At 45.7% G+C, this 21,002-nt stretch overlaps 1 protein-coding gene across 1 annotated transcript; it reads right to left on the bottom strand.

The window, feature by feature from the left end:
• Positions 1-1,132: 1,132 nt before the first annotated feature.
• On the bottom strand, positions 1,133-20,506 carry PFDN5 (prefoldin subunit 5). Its single transcript, XM_082246290.1, has 6 exons — positions 20,371-20,506; positions 14,283-14,385; positions 13,982-14,013; positions 11,268-11,342; positions 10,549-10,654; positions 1,133-1,470 (listed from the first exon to the last, which is right to left on the bottom strand). The coding sequence occupies exons 1-6, from the start codon at positions 20,440-20,442 to the stop codon at positions 1,400-1,402; spliced, it is 459 nt and encodes a 152-aa protein (XP_082102416.1). The 5' UTR covers positions 20,443-20,506; the 3' UTR covers positions 1,133-1,399.
• Between the last annotated feature and the right edge of the window lie 496 nt (positions 20,507-21,002).

Here is a 21,002-nt window from a genome sequence, read left to right as displayed (position 1 = left end):
GGAAAAATGCCAGTTACATCAGTGGCAAGTAGGAAGAATGCCACCCTTACCCCCTTCACGACTGCGCTAGAGCCAGACAGCTACAGCACAGTCCCACATTGCCAGGAGGGCATCAAATAAGGTCTTCCCATGCTCACACTTCCCTATGGTGGGCATCGCCAGTAATCTGTGATCACAATGGCTCTTTACCACGTGACCAGCTATGTCCAATCCCAGCTAATCACAGTGTAAACAGGATTTGCCAGTTATCAGTGTCCTGATAATCAGTGCAGCTCCAACAGTGCCCACCATTGCTGCCAATTAGTTCAGCCTCATCAGCACAGGAGAAAAATTTACAAACTTTTTATAACAGAAACTGAAACTAAGCCTCCTCCTTTTTTTGTTTATTTAGCAAAAAAAAAACAGTGGCACTTAAATACTGCCAAAAGAAAGCTCAGTCTCACAAAAACAAATTGTTTGGGTGCAGTGTTGCATGACTATGCAATTGTCATTCAAAGTGCGACAGCGCTGAAAGCTGAAAATTGGCCTGGGCAGGAAGGGAGGTATAAGTGCCCAGTAGACAAGTGCATCAAAAAAATTAAAAAACACTGGTGTCATGCTGCTGGCATGGGCCCTGGAACTGTGCAACCACTATCAACTTGGGGGTCATGCAGCCACAGTTAAAGGAACCCCTAGTAACCTTTAAAAGGAACCCTGGATGAGAATGGCTGATCCAGATTAAGTGGTAATATGACTTTCCCGATTGAATTATGCTTTCCAGGACAGGGTCTCCTTTCATGGTGGCCAGGCAACTAGCATTTTCAGATATTTGACAATGGCAGCTTCCTTTTCTCAATGCAGGTTCCCTTTAAAGGAAATCTTCAACAGAGAAATGTGAACATGATGATATTGCCAACTTGTTTCTGAAGGTGCAGGCTCCAGGTCTGTCATCCTTATCCCTTCTTTAATACTTAGTAGGTCAGCAACCTGCAACAAGCATATGTATATCAGATTCAAGGACAGCAGGGTTAAGGACTCACTGGGTAGGGAAGAATACCAACCCCAGGCCTTTCAAAAACAAGTCAGCAATAGCACAACTATTTTTATTTAGCACAGAGCACACAAAGAAACAGGACACATTATAAAAAGAAAATTCATCATTTCAATAAATGTGAATGTATTTATATTTCCCAGACACAAATAAAAACAAAAAAGAAAAATAAATTAATCCCTTGGCTGAGGATGCAGGAGAGTTGTCACGCAGTCTGAGAGACGATGCTCGGCTGGTATCTGCGGTAGTGACGGAGTTTACTGCACTGGTAGGCAAGGCCAGGGATACCAAGAAACGGCCTTCACTGCAGGAGGATGGTGCAGCATCTGCTGTGAGGGGGAGTTGTTAGGGCACTCTATGGAGACCGGGCTAAGCCTTGGATGTCCCTGCCTGGGCCGCTGTCAACTGCTGGATTTTTATGCTCATCATTTCCATGACAGCTGCAGAGAGTAAAAAAGATCAATGAAGCTACAAATGCATTTAACACACAACACAGAATATAGACATTGACAACATATCTGGAATAAAGTGTGTGTCCCCCCACAGAAAGGACTTTAAGGCCAGGTTCACACTAGCTGCAACCATGCTCACAGCATGGGGTCCCGGGCGTCCTTGTTCTCCGTTTCAGGTGCGAATCAGGTACAATTTTTTGGCTGAAGTCGCACCTGAAACAGACCAGAAGAGACAACCCTTTTCTAGTGTGGACCGCTGCCACCCCGGAGGTAGGTGATCCGGCTCCATTGAGAGCCGGTCACACTTTCCTGTCACACTAATTGGAATGTGGGAAACGTGCTCAGTGTGAACCCAGTCTAAAATTGCATGGGCTTGTCCTTATGCATCCTTATGGCTTTACAAGGCAGGAGCACAAAAATAAAAAAACTCCTCCTTACTGATAATCCTTCATTCTAAAAATTTAAAAAGAATAAAAAGCTAAACTCTTTTGGCTGTAGTTTAATATTAAAAAGGAGTTTATGCATTCTACACATTAAGATAAAAAGCCTTGGGTGTAGCAGCTTCCCCAGCACCCCCTAATACTTACCTGTGCCCCCTCTCTGTCCAGTGATGTCCACAAGTTCCATCGGCTGTCCAGGACGCTCCCTCCCGATTGGCTGAGACACAGCCAGGGCGCCTTGGCTCCCGCAGCTGTCAAAGTCAGTTAGCCAATCAGGAGAAAGAGGGGACGGGGTTGATCTGCAGCTCCGTGTCTGAATGGACACATGGAGCTGCAGCTCAAGTGCCCCATAGCAAGCTGCTTGCTGTGGGGGCACTCGACAGGAGGGATGGACTAGATGCAGCAACGATGGACCAAAGAAGAGGAGAATCCAGGCTGCTCTGTGCAAAACCAACTGCACATAGGAGGCAAGTATAAATTTTTATTTTTTTTTTTTTTTAAAATAAAAACACGAGACTTAGCAATCAGTTTAGAGGCCCCATGCACACTGGATGTTTTTAAAGCTGCTGTTTTTTGGCTTCAGGCATTGTTTTCTGCAGCCAGTAAACTCCCCAGCACGTTATCCTAGGTGTCCATGCACACATAGGCTTTTATCAGCAGTTTCTGGCAGGGGCATTTACTGGCTGAAAAAAACTCCAGAACTAGTGGGTTGTAAAAAGTTTCAGTTGTAAAAACGCTCCAACTCTGATAAAAGCTTAAAAACGTGGCTATTTGGCGTTTATCAGCGTTTTTGAGCCATAAGCTTTTGTTGAGAATAGTTTTTTTTTTTTTTTTTAAAATCAAAACGCTACTGCCAAAAAAAAACCCTGAAAAAGTCATGCTACAGCGAAAGCTACTGGCGTTTTCAGAATGTCCAGTGTGCATGAAGCCCAAGACTTGCGTGTTAGGACATATCTGCTGGAAATTATTACTGCCTTGCACACTGCTACGTGTGTGAGGTAATCCTAGCACTAATTTGCAAAACTGCAACAGCACCACTTAAAATTGTATGTGAAGACAAAAACTTATTTTTTAAAGTTTTGTATCGAGTATGGAAGGGTTAGACCCTCGGACAATTTTACTTCTGTGGTTTGTATCCCCTCTGGGGAGATTCACCCATCTATCTGGTGACCATGGTTTATGGACACACATACAGCCCAACTTGGGTGCGCACCTGTACGATTTGCCCCCACAACATACAGCTTGCCATGGGGGCACTCAGAGAAGAGAAGGAGCGGACAGCGTCGGCAGGGGAACCCAGAGTAGGAGTTAGGGGCTGCTCTGTGCAATTCCATTGCATAGAGCAGGTTACTAGATGTTTATTAGCTTAGAAGAAAAAAAAAAAAAAAAACTTTTATAGCTGCTTTAACAGAGTGATCCAACCCTTCCACTCCTTTTTCTCGTTCAATCTGTTTATTGTAATTTTTTTTTTTTTTTTTAGACTGTACAGATACAAAAATTAAAGAAAAAACATCCAAAAATGGTAAACAATGAAATCAAAAAAGTCTCTTGGCAGCAGTGATGAAGTATAGCATATGTCCATGCATATGTGCCGACACATGCTCTGTGATGTGTACCTACCCAAAAATGGGACATTTAAGGCTTCATTCACACTGACAGGGACAGACGTGTTTACAGGACATTCTATTCTACAAATGCAAGTCATGATTTTAAAAAGGACCCATTCACACTAGAAACTGCACGTGAATCCTTCAGGAACGCTGTGCGGTTCCTTTGCGATTCACATGCAGTGTTTGAATGGGCTGAAATCGCACAGGACCAAAAGTAGTGCATTGCACTACTTTTTTGAAACACACAGCAACTGCTTCGCGTAGTACTTTTGTACCATGCGATCCGGTGAGGGCAAAAAACGCACTGCGTTTGGGTTGTTAACTTTGCACTGACTCCCACAGATTCCAAGTGCAGCGCAAATGGAATGCAGTGCAGGAGGCCATATAGAACATGGCTTTCCTGCACTGCATTCCAGTGTAAATGGGCCCCAATTCATTTAGCTTCTTGGTTAAATTCCTCTCTCTTTCTCATGGGAGGACTAAAATCAGAAAAATGGGATTTTGGACTTACCGTAAAATCCATTTCTCTGATGTTCAATGACAGACACAGCTCCTGATTTCTATTAACAATTGGGTTATTCTGTCCCCTACAGGAATAGGACACTAGGCAGGAAAAATCTTGACTAAGCCTTTGGGCAGTCCAAGGGGGTATACACCCACTCTCAGCCATAGGCACTCAGTTTTGTTGAAAGCAGTGTCAGAAGACAGACAACTCCACAGAAGGGTGGGTGCTGTGTCCGTCAATGAACATAAGAGAAATGGATTTTAGGCCAAGTCAAAAATCCAATTTTCTCTTTCATTTATTGACGGACACAGCTCCTGATTTTTCTTAACCATTGGGATGTCCCAAAGCAGTGTTAATATGAGTGGTGGGAAAAAAAGCAGAAAAAAAAAAAACAAAATTTCCAAGGCTAACCATAGCCATCCAGGTAACATGGAGCTCAACCATAAACAACTAAAGCTCACCTGAAAAAAAAAAAAAAAACAAATACAACCTTAAAATAGGACCAGGTCCTCTAAGCAGCAGCCAGCAAAACCTTGCGGCCAAAAGAAGCATCTGCAGAGGTCAAAACATCCACTTTCTAAAAATTTTTTTTTTTTTTTTTTTACAAAAAAGGTGCACCGACGACCAGATGGCTGCCCTGCAAACCTGCGTCACTGATGCTTGAAGCCAAGGAGACACTAATGCCTCGTTTCCACTGAGCGGAACGGTTCGGGTCGGTACAGTTTGGAAGGGTTAGAATGGTCCGGTCTATTCAGGTGAGCGTTTCCACTGCAAGTCGGGCCACCAGGGACCATGCGGGGTTTACACCAAATGAGGTGTTTGTTTTGCTCTTTCATTTGACGTGAGCATTGATGGTTTCCTGTCCGCCAATCAGAGGACTCTATCGTGTGACGCCAGTAGCTCCGCCCTAACCGTACCGTACCATTTCCTATGGCCCTACATCTGAAGCAGGACCAGGAATGGTGCGGTTTGGTTCGGTTGTATGGGCCACTTTCATAATGGAAACACTCAAATTAGCGTACCGTACCGAACCGACCCGAACCGATCCGCTCAGTGGAAACGAGGCATTAGGCTCCATTCACACCTGAGCGTATCGTTTTCAGGTTTTTTTTTTTTTATTTGGGGCTTTTTTTCAGGTGTTTTGAGGCAGGCTTTGACATCTAACAAACGCCTGTAATCTGCCAAAAAAGAAGCTCGTGTACTTTTTTTTTTTAACTTCTGGCGTTTTGCCATTTGACAGGGGCCATTGAAATGAATAGGATTTTGATTGTTGGGCGTTTTGAGACTTCAGAGATGGGCATTTTACGAGCTGAAAAACACTCAGGTCTGAACAGGGCCTAAGCTCCCTAGTAGAGTGCTCCTTGACAGGGAAAGGAGGAACCTGACCACTGATGCAATAGGCCTGAACCACCGTCTTGTCTGATCCATCTGGAAATGGTCGCAGAAGAAGCTGACAACCCTTTGTGAGGTCCATCAGTGAGCACAAAGAGTCTGACTTCCTGAAAGACTCCGTAGCTCCCAGGTACACCCTAACTGCCCGAACCACATCCAAGGCAAATTTCCTTCAGATGTTTTGGCTGGGACACAGGGAAGGCAACACAATGTCTTCATTCAAATGACAGTCAAAGACCACCTTAGGAAGGAGTGACGGACAGGGCCGAAGCACCACCTTATCCTTGTGAATCACCAATAAGGTGGACAGGATAACGCCACCAGTTCTGACACCCTGTGCGCAGAGGTGGTAGCCACCAAAAAAGGCCACCTTCCAGAGTTCACAGAGCTCTCTCCAGTTGTCCATTAGAGCAGTCGGAGACTCCGCTCGCAGAAGAAGATTGTCCAGGTACCCCAGTACTGAGATTCCCCCTTTGACTCAAACAATGCCAGCACCGAGGCCAACACTTTTGGGAAGACCCGAGGAGCGGAGGCGAGACCAAAAAGGTCCACGCCACAAACCGATAATGCTCCACAAATAACAGCACTTGCGATATAGATATATATATATATATATATATATATATATATATATATATATGAGAGAGACAGAGAGAGAGACAGAGAGAGAGACAGAGAGAGAGACAGAGAGAGAGACAGAGACAGAGAGAGAGAGACAGAGAGAGAGACAGAGACAGAGAGAGAGACAGAGAGAGAGAGAGACAGAGACAGACAGAGAGAGAGAGAGACAGAGACAGAGAGAGAGACAGAGAGAGAGAGAGAGACAGAGACAGACAGAGAGAGAGACAGAGAGAGAGACAGAGAGAGAGACAGAGAGAGAGACAGAGAGAGAGACAGAGAGAGAGACAGAGAGAGAGACAGAGAGAGAGACAGAGAGAGAGACAGAGAGAGAGACAGAGAGAGAGAGACAGAGACAGAGAGAGAGACAGAGACAGAGACAGAGACAGAGACAGAGACAGAGAGAGAGAGAGAGAGAGGTGATTTTTTTTATTTCATCTTTTATTTTTAATTTTTCTTACTTTGACCTCTAAATATTTTTCATTTGTCATTTTTATATTCCATTTTATTCCCAGTACACTCTTTAGTGGTTGAAGGAGGCATTTTTAAATATTTTGGAATTGTTATATATGGTTTCTTGTGCACAGGATGTGATGATTGTTCTATTAGATGGTTAATGCTATCCGCTTTGTTATTGACCGATATTGGAGGGCGGATTCCATTTCAATATATAAATTCACTCATCAATACACCGGAGATTATGTCCTTTGATGATGCTCGGGGCGGCGGGCGAAACGCATTGAGGCAACTTCCGGTGTACTCTTCTAACCATCTACGTCACTTCCTGGTTATCGGTGGAACGCACGCAAGACGGCCTTCCAGGAAGTATCTTGCCATTGTTTGGCTATTTTTTTTACAACTCTTTTGTGAGTATTCTTGTCTACATTTCATTAATAAAAAAAACATATACAGTACTTCACTATGATCTATCCTTTTTAATTGGGCTGAGTCTGTTAAGGAACCATCTGAAGAGAGCATGTTGCTTGGATGATATGGTCACCAGATACCCAGGACCCTGTACTCACCTCAAATTTGCCACATTTGACCCAACAGAGGGTCTTTATTTTTGGTGGGTAGGGGGTGCAAGAGGGAAGTGTTGCACCTTGGCACTGATGAGCTCTTTATTCACCACACATTTGCACTGGTTGTTGGATAATATATGGATGTTTATATTGAAATATTGTAATATTGATGTAATTTGAAACGTTTTATATTTTTTTTTTTTTTTTTTTTTTTATTGTATTCATCCCTATATGGATTGTATGCATTTGGCACTTTATATTTATTATTTATGTACTTGTATATCTACCAAGCGCTGTTAATATTTATTTAGTCCCACATCTCCTTTGGGTGAACAGCAGCTTTTTGTTTCTTCTTACACCATCCAAGCGCTGGTTTCCCAATATAATTTCGATAATGCTCCTCGCCCACGGCAAAACGGAGGAAGCGATGGTGACCGGCACATATTAGAATATGCAGGTAGGCGTCCTTGACATCGATAGAAGCTAGAAAAAATCCCCTTGACATAGGAACGCCACTACCATGTGAATGGACTCCTCTCAGAAATTCTGTGCTTGCACAAGCAGTTTAGCGTATTGAGGTCCAGAATTGTACCTACCTTGCCTTCCTTCCTGGGAACTGTAAAGAGGTTTGAGTAAAAACCCCTGGGAAAAAAAAAAAAAAAAAAAAACACTTTTCGAAATTGGAACAATCACCCCTTGAAAGAACAAGTTTTGGACTACCCCAAAGAGACCCGTAAGTAATCTGGGGAAAAGTGCAGGTTGGAAGGGAAGAACCTTTCCGGAGGATAAGACCGAACTCGATCTCGTAGCCTAACCAAATAAACTTTGTGGACCCACATGTCCTATACCAGGGAGGGCCATGGATCCGGAAACCAGCGAAGATGTCCCCCTGCCCCAGATACGGTTGAGGGCGCCCTTTCATGCAGAGGCAGCCTTGACCGCAGGTCAGGAAGAACATGTTTGTGGCTTGCCAGACCAGGTCCTCTTGAAACCCCCGGTGGAGGCCCTGACTTTTGATCCCTTGTCTTGAGACCCTAAGGGATGCAAAAAACCTCCTATGAGCCGAGGAGAATGGCCCACAAATACGATGGGGCTCCTTACCTTTGGTGGCCTGCAGAAGAAGAGTGCTCTTCCCTGTGAGACCCTTAACAATGTCATCAAAGGGAGCTCCAAACAGGCAATCCCCCACAAGGGGGAGATCAGATAAGGCCTTCTTAGAAGTCTGGTTTGCAGACCAGTATTTCAGCCAGATAATACGCCGAAGGACCACTGCTGATACAGACAGCCTAGAAATCAAAGGAGGCGCATCCAAAGAGGCATCACAGATAAACTGTAGCCCCTGGACCAACTGATCCGCCAGCCCCGCAAAGACAGGGGCAAACTGTTTCCTCTCCTTGTCGTGGCGTAAAAGTTTAGCCCATTCGGTCAGAGCTTGTGACACCAGGGCAATAGTAAATACCAGCCCAAGTGCCAAACCAGCCACAGCGAACATATGGCGGGCCAGAGACTCTGCCCTCCTATTAGCTGGATATTTAAAGGCCGGGACTCCTCAACAGGAATTAAGGTCGTTTTAATTACCCTGGAAACCAATGAGTTCACTACAGGTGGGACCATCCACCTTTAATGCAGTTAATCCTCATAAGGACACCACAAGCAAAAAGAACTTAGGAGCCACTGCATTTTGGACAATCCCACTGTTTGGTTGCAATCTTGTTAAAGTAAGTGGAAAAAGAAACACCCTCGCCGCTTTGGAGGGCCTGAGGGTGCCAAAAGGGACCAGCGCCTCCGACTCATCAGCCGCAACCGCCATTTTTAAAGTGTCACGCACTGACACAAACAGTGCATCCACCAGCGCCTTTTCATGAGCAGCTAGAGGAGCAGAGGAATCATCCTCACTATCTGAGCACTCAGGGTGCGTGGACGCATACCCAGTGGGGTCGCTATATACTAAGCTCACATGACAATCAGGGGGGGCCACCAACTGCGATCCTGCAAACAAGAAAACAAGGGGGCTATTTCCATAATAGGAAATGCCCCCTTTAAAAAGGGGGCCACACGCCGTGATGCAGATGCGCAGGAAGGGTACCCTGATGGTCCTGCAGCGTTAAAAAGGGGCAGGTGCCTCACACAATAATGGTGGCAAGGCTGTCATAAAAAAAAATGAAGCACCCCCACAGCACCACCACTTCCAAGGGAGGGGTCAAGCTGACCACATGGCCTAGCAGGCCGCGACCTAAATTTTTGGGAAGGCCCAACAGCAAGTGCACGGATCCCAGCCTGGTAGATGCCCAAAGGAAGAGTGGGGGCTTCAGCTAAACGCACTGGGGCTGCCCCCCAACGGAGGCGCACGACTCGACCACATGGACATGAGCGCCAGCAGAGCCGACCACCCAGGGGCAGCGGCTTCAGCCACCCTCACAGGGGCCATCTCACGTAGTTTCTGACTAGTAGGCTGCAAAGCCGCTGCCTAAATTTTTGCCCGGATCTGGCTGCGTGAGGTGCGTACCTGCGGCTGCTAAACTATCCGCTCCCCCAGCCCAAAGGACATCCCTGCCCCAGTCACCAACCCCCAGGGTGGCAGGGAACCCTGCTCAACACCCCCCCCCCGTTGCGCACCAGGAAAAACCAAGTCAGCATCAACTCCAACCAGCCCCCCCTTAAGAGCATGTGGCAACAACCAGCTCATAACCTCACCCAGGGAGGGGGCGAAAGACCCATAGTGACCACTGAAATTTGAGGGGCCGGGGAAGGAGGAAATCCGGGGTCCCACTGCCCCAGGGAGGAGCCCACGTCGACCCCAAAACCCTCCAGGAGTAAAGGGGGGGGCGGGGGAAACAGCTGCTTACCATACCAGGAACAAGGTGGGCACCGCTCCGGACAGACCACCGCTCCATCATAATGTGGGTACTCTGTCGGCTAGGAGAAACGCTGTGACTCAGGCCGAAGCCAGGTCGTATGTGTCCTCGCGAGACATTTCATTTGCAGGCCAGTCCAGTGAGGCTATGTCGCAGCCAACCTAGCATGGAGCTGCAGTCTGCACGCGCTCGCTAGCCAGACTGGGGGGACCCTCTGGATCTAGATTATCTAGTCCTCCGCTCAGTCTGGTAATTGATTGAAGATTCTCACAGGAAGAAAATAACAAAAAATTCCATTAAAAATAAATAAAAAAAAAAAAAAAAAAAATTGCCAGGATCAGAGATCCCAGCAAGGAACTAGGTCTTTACTCCTGACTAGGCAGAAAAAAAACTGAGTGCCTCTAGCTGTGAGTGGGTGTATACCCCCTGGGACTGCCCATTAGTAGATTCAAGCTTTTTCCTGCCTAGTGTCCTACTCCTGTAGAGGGGCAGTGTAACCCAATGGTTAAGAAGAATCAGGAGCTGTGTCCCTCAATGAACGAAAGAGAAATTAAGTTACAACTCCATAAGCTAACTTGTTAAAGGGTCTAAAAATTTTTGCCAATAGACAGTAATGGGACTTACCTTGTTTCATGCCGTGCTTTTCCTGTAGAGCTGGCTGAATCTTCTCGATTTGCTTTGTAAGGAAGTCAATTTTTCTTTTAAAGAAAGCTTTGGCATCTTCAGCAGTCTATAGAAAGATTTGTTAATTCACAGAGATGAAAAAAAAAAATTAAACATACTGCAACTTAACAGGCACTAAGAAACTAAAGAAAACTAATGCGTGAAGGTGCTCGATCACAATTTTGCCTTATAGCACAGCTGCAAGCCAGGGTGTGGCAAATTTTTTTCTTTAGCAATGATGAAATAACCTGCCAGAAATGAAATACAGAATCAGATAGTAAAAATTGGGGCATGCCCTATAATTGGAGGCCGGCTTAGAAAGGGTTACTGCACATTGGTGGTCGGCAGAAAAATGGCCAATGTACATTGGTTGTCAGTGGAGAAATGGTTAACCATTAAGCTTTGCGGAATCTTTAGCAACTTCTGGAGGTGCCATGGTTGAGAAAGACTGCTACAAATAATCTAGGAATGTATTTGTGATTTAAAATGATCTAGATAGGAACAGGAATGATTGACTTGTGTTTTAATTAGGCTTGCCACATGGCACAAAACTCCAGATTTATTTATTTTTTAAAAACGGAGGTTAAAAAAATCCAGATATCCAATAAATCCTACTATTACTATACCATTTTGGTGTTACATGGGCGGTTAGGTTAGCTCATAGTTGAAAATAAACATACCTTCTCTACATAGTATCCAGTTCCCACATCTACTAGCACATTAGAGACATTGCTAAGTGTTCCAGGCACATACATCTGTTGTATGAAGTAGGTAAGGAAAGTAATATATCTATACATATTTTTAATAGTATATACACCTCTGTGGCAGTAATAAAGCCTTGAAATAAGATTGTCAATTCCCATTTATTATGCAGTTTTCTTCTGTTTGCTGTGTACTCTAAAATGACAGGGCCTTAAAAGTGTTTCAATCGTGAAAGACAAAATGATGGCAGCCATTGCTGACCTCCCTAGAAAATAGCTAAGGGACTGGCTATCATGCTAACCTGTTAATTTTACTTAAGTCACTGACCTGGAACAATGCAGACCAATAAAGCAAGAGAAAAGACTGGATCACAGAGCTGAGACAAGTATACAGATGAGTTCTAACTACTTAAAAGAAGGGTCAGGTACACAGCTTATCAATACAGAAGTAAAAGGTCTGCAATAACAGGCTACAAGCTTATTGAAAACAGATTACCTTTAAAGAAATATCACACATTCAGCCTTCAAGGAAGAAAAAAGAAAAAGAAAAAAAGAAGACGGAGTGTGCAGCAGTCCCCCCTCAGTCCCACTAATACTTACCAGAGCCCCTCTTGATCCAGCGATAGTAACGAATGCTTTGACCGTACAAGGACTCACTCTCCCGAGTGGCTGCAACACAGCAGCGGCGTATTGGCTCCCGCTATCAAACTCAGTTAGCCAATGAGGAAAGAGAGGGGACAGGGCCGAACCCGCAGCTCCGTGTCTGAATAAATACATAGCAGCGGCTTGGCTTGGGTGCCCCCATAGCAAGCGGCTTACTGTGGGGGCACTCAACAGAAGGGAGGAGCCAGGAGCTCCAGCCAGAGACCTGAGAGGAGGATCTGGGCTGCTCTGTGCAAAACCACTGCACAGAGCAGGTAAATATAACAGGTTTGTTATTTTAATAGAAAAAAAAAAAAAAGACTTTACAATCACTTGAATTGAAAACTATAACAGAATGATCTGCCATCTCCACAGAATATTTTGGGATTTCACTGTTGTCTGGCTACTAAAAAGACTTAGCCCCTTTCACACGGCTCCGTTCTGCTCAGCGGGGGATCGATACGCTCTGTGTGCAGAGACAAAGGTGTCAGATCCCCGCTGTTCTCTATGGGGGAATCGGATGAGAACGGACCGCCTGTCCATTCTAATCCGATCCGATCCACCAGACGGGTGGAAAATAAAGTTTTCATCCATCCGGATTTGACGGACAGGATCGGATTAGATGTCAGCGGACATGTCTCCGCTGACATCCGCTGCCCCATAGAGATGAAAGGGGCAGCCGTTCAGATCCGCCTGAAAAACTGACAGACGGATCTGAACGGACCGTATGTGTAAAAGGGGCCTTAGGCAGGCCATAGATTATGCGATTTTCTTTCCTGCAAACAAGAGCTTTAGGGAAGGAAAAAAAAAAAAAAAAAACACTCGATTCCCTCCCGTGGAGATAATGTGTTCTCCTGGCAGGGGAGTGCACGGTAAGCCACGGGAGAACACAATGACTATTGATAGCGGGTATAGCTGCTGCCAATAATCGCATGCTAGATATCAAACATGCTCTTTGTACCCAAGTTGATTGATGGATTGGTTTGGGGACCATCAGCTTGCCCATAGAGGGTTCAAATTTCAGCAGCTCCCTGCTAAACCAACCGAGATTCAAACCATCTATGGCCAGCTGTGTCCTATAGGGCTGCACGATATTGGGAAAAAAAAAAAAAAAAAAAAAAAAAGTCACATTGCGATATTTTTTCCCCAACGATATATATTGCTATATTTATACCCGCCTCTTCCTAGTGTACATGGTACAGTCGCCTCCCCTCTGTATTTGGTACCTTCTTGGCGGCCTCGGCCCATGTGCGCTCCCTCCTGTTTGTCCCTCATGATAGGGCTGTGAAATCGGTTCTCCCGGAGGGAGGGGAAATCTCTCTGGCTGGGGGCAATCGGAAACGCGGGAAGTGGGGGTAACGCTGGGAGTTGTAGTCCTCTCCACCAGGCAGCTCCTTCGCACCGGAAGCACACTCCCAGTCCCCACAATACACTTCCGCCCCACAGCACAGCGAACCAATCACGTCATGAGTAGAAGCACAGCGAACCAATCAGGTGTGCAGGCACGCGTGATTGGTTCGCTGTGCCGCTGCTAACCGCTCAGTCAGGAGAACTAGCTGCAGGGCTGCCTTACATCGTATGTTCGGCGATGTGACTATCGCCCACGCTCACAGCACGATAGTCGATATCACATTCACATATCACAGTTTGTGCAGAGCAGACACAGGCAGACCCTGTTGAGCTGTATGGGTTGCCAGGTGTAAACAGACTCAGCCGTCTCTTTATATCAGGGGACTTCTGATCCAGTTTGCCAAAACAGAAAAAGGATGCAGTTTTTCTAAATTTTCTTTTACTGCACCTGATCAAACCTGGAGACAGGTAGGTGTAAAGGAACATATTGGAAAATTTCACCTCTATTACGGTTTTGGGGACAACCCAAAAGTAGGAATATTTCTTTCAGTTTTGGCGATAACAGACATGACAAAAACATGGTGAATCTGTCCAACGGGGAACAGACAACAATAACAACCTGACAGAGGTTGACAAGTCCCTCTCCACTGTTAATTTTAGGTTTGGGATTTAATAAATACATTGAACCAGAAAAAGGATACAGAGCTTGTCAGAGGAACAAGAATTGGTTTACCTGTAAAATAAAAGAAAGAATATAGTTAATAGTGGCTGTATCATACTCCAGAACACTAAGAGCATTAGCAGCCAAAAACAAACAGTCCAAGTATGAAAAGCTAATAAAAAGTACAGAAAGCAATACCTACTGACCAAATTGCACATTGCTGAGGTCAGCGCACCATATAATGCATTTCTATTCTAGTTTTATAGGTATTGGTCTGTGAAATTCACATTTTGATATTGGACTTTTTACTGAATAAACCTGAAATGATACTAGTCACCTACCTTCATTACTTTTATTGAGAACATTCAGACATTCCTTGGCCTCTACAAACTTGGTCTGCACCACTTTTAACTGAGCAATCGATGAAGACAGGAACTCTACTTCCTAAAATGAAAAGTAAGAAGAGTGACAGAATTAACTGCAGGACCAATCTGGTGATTTGCAATTGTTCAGCACTGCAGAATATGAACCATACGTCTCAGCAGTGGTGGTAAAAAAAATTTATAGGTTGAACTATTAGGAATTGCTTGGCCTACAGCATGTTCCTGGTTTAATGCCCATCATGATCACCAGTCATGTTTTAGTGTAATTCCTCCTACAACCTAAAACATATCAAAAGCACTTGGCGGGGGGGAAAATCAATCTTTTGCCAAACCCCTACTTTTCACTACCATTTTGAAGGGAGTCTTAGTGTGCTGGTAAAGGAGACACTAGGACTTTTCCGATTCTGGTAAAAGTAACAATGTCTTTGCAAAGCTGTCCCTGATGCCAACATTGCCAGTGGGCCAGGGCAAAGGGGCCTTTGGAAAAACATTGTCAGCTAAACTTGAATGGGCAAAATAACAATGTCCCTTAAAAGCCCAATCTCATGTTTTAAACCATTTGTAAAACTAATTGCCCAGCAGCTAAAAAAAATAAGTAAATAAAAAAGTCCTCCACTAGACAGTAGAGCTGCATGATTAATCGTTAAAATATCCCGATCAACAAAAAAAGACCGACAATTTTGAAAAAAAAAAAATAATAATAATAATAATAATAAATATATATATATATATATCCCCCTTTAAGTACACAATGAGACCAGAGCATGTATGTAAAACAAAAATGTACTTAAAGTGAAGCAATACCTTTTTTCTAGGGATGCACCGAAATGAAAATTTTGGACCGAAACCGAAAATGCAGGATGCCCTTGGCCGAAAATGACCTTTTCCCCAAATTTTTTTTAAAATGGATAGAACAGGGGCAAACACCAAAAACAGGTAGTGACGTACACCTGCCGCTGCCACCCTGTCACAGTATATGTACTGTGATGGGTTGGCAAGAGGTTAATTTAATTACCAATGGTATTTGTATTATGAAGCATGAGGGGTTAATGTATTGTCACTGCTGGTCACTCATCTATTAGAGACCGACCAGTGGCAGGTAATTAAGCCCTTTGTGCTGCATTAGTGCAACCAGTATTAGTGCAACCAGTGTTAATTAACACGGATACTGGTTGCACTAATGCAGCACAAAGGGGTTAATTACCTGCCACTGGTCGGTCACTAATAGATGAGTGACCAGCAGTGACAATACATTAACCCCTCATGCTTCATAATACAAATACCATTGGTAAGCTGCCTCAGCTCCCCCCCCCCCCCACCACCCCACTGCCTCAGCGTCCCCCTCCTCGGGTGTCCTTCATTCAAAAGTCCCGCCTCTGGCCGGCGGCACCGCCTCTCAATGACGTCCCTACTACGATCTGTGCATTATGAATGGACATACCATTGGGGGGGGCGAGCGGCCACTATAGAGAGAACTAATGTGATCCATCCCTGTCAGCTCAGCACGACTATGTGTGAATGAGAACAGAACTGACCTGACACCGGGGGGGGGGGGGGGGGGGGGCAGGGGGGGGCAGGGGGAGCGGCCGCTATTAGCTGTAACTATGTGAGAGCTTCACTTCCTTGTCAGCGGAGATACATGCCTGTCAGGGAAGTGAAGCTCTCACATAGTTAAAGCTAATAGCGGCCGCTCCGCCCGCCCCCCCGCCCAGTGTCAGGTCAGTTCTGTTCTCATTCACACATAGTCGTGCTGAGCTGACAGGGATGGATCACATTAGTTCTCTCTATAGCGGCCGCTCGATCCCCCCCCCCCCCCCCGCCTGGTATGTCCATTTATAATGCACAGATCGTAGTAGGGACGTCACTGAGAGGCGGACGGCCGGCCAGAGGCGGGACTTTTAAAACCTGCCCTGCGCCCTCCTCCTTCCCCACGGCGGCCATATTTATTTTCGGCAATGTTAACATATTTTCGGCCGATAATTTCAGTGGCCGAAATTTCGGTGCATCCCTACTTTTTTCACTTCTCAATGCATGTAAATACACTAGCTCTATAGGAAATCTTGGTCAGCTTGACATGGCACTGCTCCCAAACCATAAGTGACAAGGACACCAAACTTGGGGACCATGTTAAGTGCAATGCCAAGCTGGCCAAGCTGACCAAGCTGTGTCCATACTCGCGAGTGTAAGTAAAGTGAGCGTACGTAAAGCGGGGTATGCCTGTATATATTTTTTACTTTCTGCTATAAAACACATCCAATAAAAAAAAAAAACCCTAAATTTCTTTATCAGTTTAGGCCAATTTGTATTCGGTTACATATTTTTGGTAAAAAAAAAAAAAAAAAAAAAAAATCCAAAAAATGTATTGGTTTGCGCAAAAGGTAAAGCGTTTACAAGCTATAGGATAGATTTATGGACTTTTTTAAAAAAAAAAAAACTTTTTTTATTAGTAATGACGGCGATCAGCAATTTTTAGCGGGACTGCGACATTGCGGCGGACAAATCTAACACTAAGTGACACTTTTTGGGGACCAGTGACACCAATACAGTGATCAGTGCTAAAAATATGCACTGTTACTATATAAAAGGACACTGGCAGGGAAGGGGTTAACATCAGGGGCAATCAAGGGGTTAAGTGTGCTCCTAGGGAGAGATTTCTAACTGTAGTGGGAATGTACTGACTGCAGGAAGAGAGAGATCTGTGTTCCTTGTTAGTAGGAACACAAGATCTTCCTCTTCCTGTCTGAAAGAATGGCATTCTGTAATTCTTCTGAATGATTGCTGATGGCCTGTGGCCATCGCGGCCGTCGGACCTGCTGTGTCCAATCCCATAGAGCCCCTTTACAAAATCACGTACAGGTACGTGATTTTGTGCTTAAGGGATGCCCTGCCGCAGTAAATGTACGCGGGCAGTCCTTAAGTGGTTCTAAATCCTCAAGATTTTTTCCCTTCATGCATTTTATGTGTACAGCAGCCCCCCCCCCCCTCCCCCCCATACACACCTGAGCCCCATCAGGATCCAGCGATGTGCACAACAGCCTCAACTCTTCAGGGACTCTCTAATTAACTGTGTGTTAATAGACAAGCAGAGCAGTTGCTCGGGGGCGAGCCTGCTTGGGTGCCCCCACAGCAAGCTGCTTGCTTTAGGGGCACTTGGCAGGAGGAAGGTGCAAAGAGAACCGGCGAGGGACCTGAGAAGAGGAGGATCAAGGCTGCTCTGTGCAAAACCACTACACAGTGAAAGGTAAGTATAACTTTTTTTTTTACTTTAACCACTTGCCGACCGACTATATACGGCGGCGGTCAGCCCCTCCCAGGCAAAGCGACGTACGGGTACGTCACTAGCCTGGGAGCGAATAGGGGGCGAGCACGCGCCGCTGGAGGCGCGCTCACACCCCCGCTCGTACCTGACGAAGGCGGCGCGTGTGACCGGCGGACTCGTGATCGTCAGGTAGAGAGGGAGAAAGGCAGGCAGCTAATGTAAACAAAGCCGCCTGTCATTCTCCCCTGTGTAAAAGCACAGATCACTCGGTCCTGACAGTTATCATTCACAATTTTTTTAGAAACTGTTAATGTAATTGTAAAGTCTCGTTCTTAAAAAAAAAAAACAAAAAAAAAAAAAAAAAAACCACAAGCATGTTATACTTACCTGCTCTGTGCAGTTAGTTTTGCACAGAGTGGCCCAGATCCTCCTCTTCTCGGGTCCCTTGCCCCTCCCTCCTGTTGAGTGCCCCCCATAGCAAGCAGCTTGCTATGGGGGCACCCGAGCCAACCTGAAGCTCCCTGTGTCCATTAAGACATGGAGCCACAACCCAGCCCCATCCCCTCTCACTCCTGATTGGTTGACTGATTTTAATTGACAGCAGCAGGAGCCAATCATGCTGTGTCAGCCAATGAGGAGGGGAGTCCCAGGCAGCTGAGACTTCCTGCAAAATTGCTGGATAAAGACAGGCTCAGGTAAGGTATGAGAGCTACTTCACACATTTACCTTAATGCATAAAATAAAAAAAAAAAAAAAAACTTCAGCCTTTGCAATCTCTTTAACCACTTTACCACCGGAGGATTTTGCTGTCTTACATCCAGGCCACTTTTTGCGATTCGGCGCTGTGCAAATTTAACTGACAATTGCGCGGTCGTGCGACGCCGTACCCAAACAAAATTTACGTCCTTTTTTTCCCCACAAACAGAGCTTTCTTTTTGTTGGCATTTGATCACCTGTGCGATTTTTACTTTTTGCGCTATAAACAAAAAAAGAGCGTTTATTTTGAAAAAATAACAATATTTTTAACATTTTTTTATATGAAATTCCCCCCCAAAAAAATGTAAAAATCTAATTTTTTTTTAATTTTTGGCCAATTTGTTTTCTGCTACCTATGTTTGGTAAAAAAAAAAATCATGATAAGCGTATTTTGATTGGTTTGCGCAAAAGTTATTGCATTTACTAACTACGGGAAAGATTTCTGTCATTTTTGGTATTTTTTTTTTTAACGCGTAATGGCGGCGATCTGCGATTTTTTTTGCGGGAATGCGATATTGCGGCGGACAGATCGGACCCTTGACTGACATTTTTTACACTTTTGGGGGTACCAGTGACATTACTGCAGTAATCAGTGCTACATATATGCACTGTTACTGTAAAAATTACACTGGCAGTGAAGGGGTTAATTTTATTGGAGAGGGAGGGGTTAATGTATGCCTGGTGCTTACTGACGTGTGGGGGGGGAGGTGACTGAGTGACAGAAGGACAGATCGGATGTTCAGCTATGCTGAACACTCCGATCTGTCAGTCCCTGTCACTTAGGAGATCCGCCTGCTCTGTTTACACAGGCAGGCGGATCTCCTCACTCGATTCCCTCGACAATCGGGGAAGAGCGGCGGCGATCGCTGCTGCTCCTCCCCTGGCCCGACTCCCGCTGTGACTGAAAACAGCGGGAGTGCCGCCTACAGGGGGAGGAGTCCAGCGACGTAGGTCTACGTCGCTGGACGGGAACGAGCCACTGTGCCGCAGTAGCAGCACTGTGGCTGGGGGTAAAGTGGTTAAATCAAGTGGGCTTACTTCTGCTTTAAAGTGTAACTAAATCCACCAATTTACTAGTTTCCTAAGACAGTTCCATTCAAGGAGTGTTAAAGCAGTTGTAAACCTAAAATAAAAAAACCTGTAAGACAAAGGCATAATGAGCTAGTATGCATCGCATACTAGCTCATTATGTATTACTTACCTTAGAACGAAGCCCCGACACGGACCCCCGGACACCGCTGCGGGCGCTGACATGATCCCACGGCGTCCCTTCCGGGTTCGGCGGCTCCGGCGCTGTGATTGCCCGGAGCCGCGATGAGTCATTTTCCGGCAAGGGAAGCTGAGGGTCCGCTGAACCTTCAGAGCGCATGCGCCGCTGGTGTGAGCGGCTGCATGCACTGCAAATATCTCCTAAACCATGCCGGTTTAGGAGATATTATTTGTACCTACAGGTAAGCCTTATTATAGACTTACCTGTAGTTGAAAGTGAAAAAATGCGGTATACTGCCGCTTTAATTATAACTGGTACAGTTCCCTGTGTGCTCAGGTTAGCTGTTGGCCATCAAATGTCTGGTGTCATAACTGGTCACATGCGCAGCACCATGGCAACTGTAGATCAAACAGAGGCTAAGATGGCAGCTTCATTGGCTGCAAAAAAATAGGAGGGTTTAGTTCTGCATTAAACTTGCACAATGGAAGATGTAGGCTGGCTGCCATACATTGTTTAGCTGCTCCTGCTTTGATAACTTCCACTCCACGTGCAGAGCACAGCAAGGAATCAGATCCCGGATCCATGTCAGTAAAAGCTGGATTGTGATTGTTATGGCTTACTGACACATAATATCCAAGCCTTTACATGGTGGGTGATGATGACACTACATCCTCTGATGGGACACATGGGGTGTGCCTGCATTGCTGGAACACACCCAGCCCCCTGCAGACAAGGAGGACATAATGCAGGGTGAGTGCTGGGACCTGTAGTACCACACACTCTCCCCGTGCTGCAGCCGGGCCATGGTACGGCACACTCACCTGGTCCAGCTGACTTTTCAGGCCCTCTAGCTGAGGCAGAGACAACTCGGTGATGTTCACAGTCTGCGCCATCTTGGAGGAGGAAAGCCCCTCCCTGCGGGTCACTAACGAATACTTCCCATCTCACACAGGGAATAGGAAGTGACATGGAGGCTGAAGGGCGGGGCGAGCGAGAGGACAGCACCAATCATACACCTTCTACTAGTCCTTTTTGCTTGTTGTGGGTGGGAGGATGTGCATCTTACAGGGAAATCACATCTGTGTTAACAGAGTGCAGTGTGGGGTGCTGGGTGTAATGGAGTGCAGTGTGGGGTGCTGGGTGTAATGGAAATGCAGTGTGGGGTGCTGGGTGTAATGGAAATGCAGTGTGGGGTGCTCTGTGTAATGGAATGCAGTGTGGGGTGCTGGGTGTAATGGAATGTAGTGTGGGGTGCTGGGTGTAATAGAGTGCAGTGTGGGGTGCTGGGTGTAATGGAAATGCAGTGTGGGGTGCTCTGTGTAATGGAAATGCAGTGTGGGGTGCTCTGTGTAATGGAATGCAGTGTGGGGTGCTGGGTGTAATGGAATGTAGTGTGGGGTGCTGGGTGTAATGGAATGCAGTGTGGGGTGTTCTGTGTAATGGAAATGCAGTG

Source organism: Pelophylax lessonae (genome assembly GCF_965119305.1).
Source record: "Pelophylax lessonae genome assembly, chromosome: 2".
In the NCBI taxonomy this organism is placed as follows: Eukaryota; Metazoa; Chordata; class Amphibia; order Anura; family Ranidae; genus Pelophylax; species Pelophylax lessonae.
The sequence above is the reverse complement of the archived record's forward strand: the minus strand, read 5'-3'. Positions and strand labels throughout refer to the sequence as shown.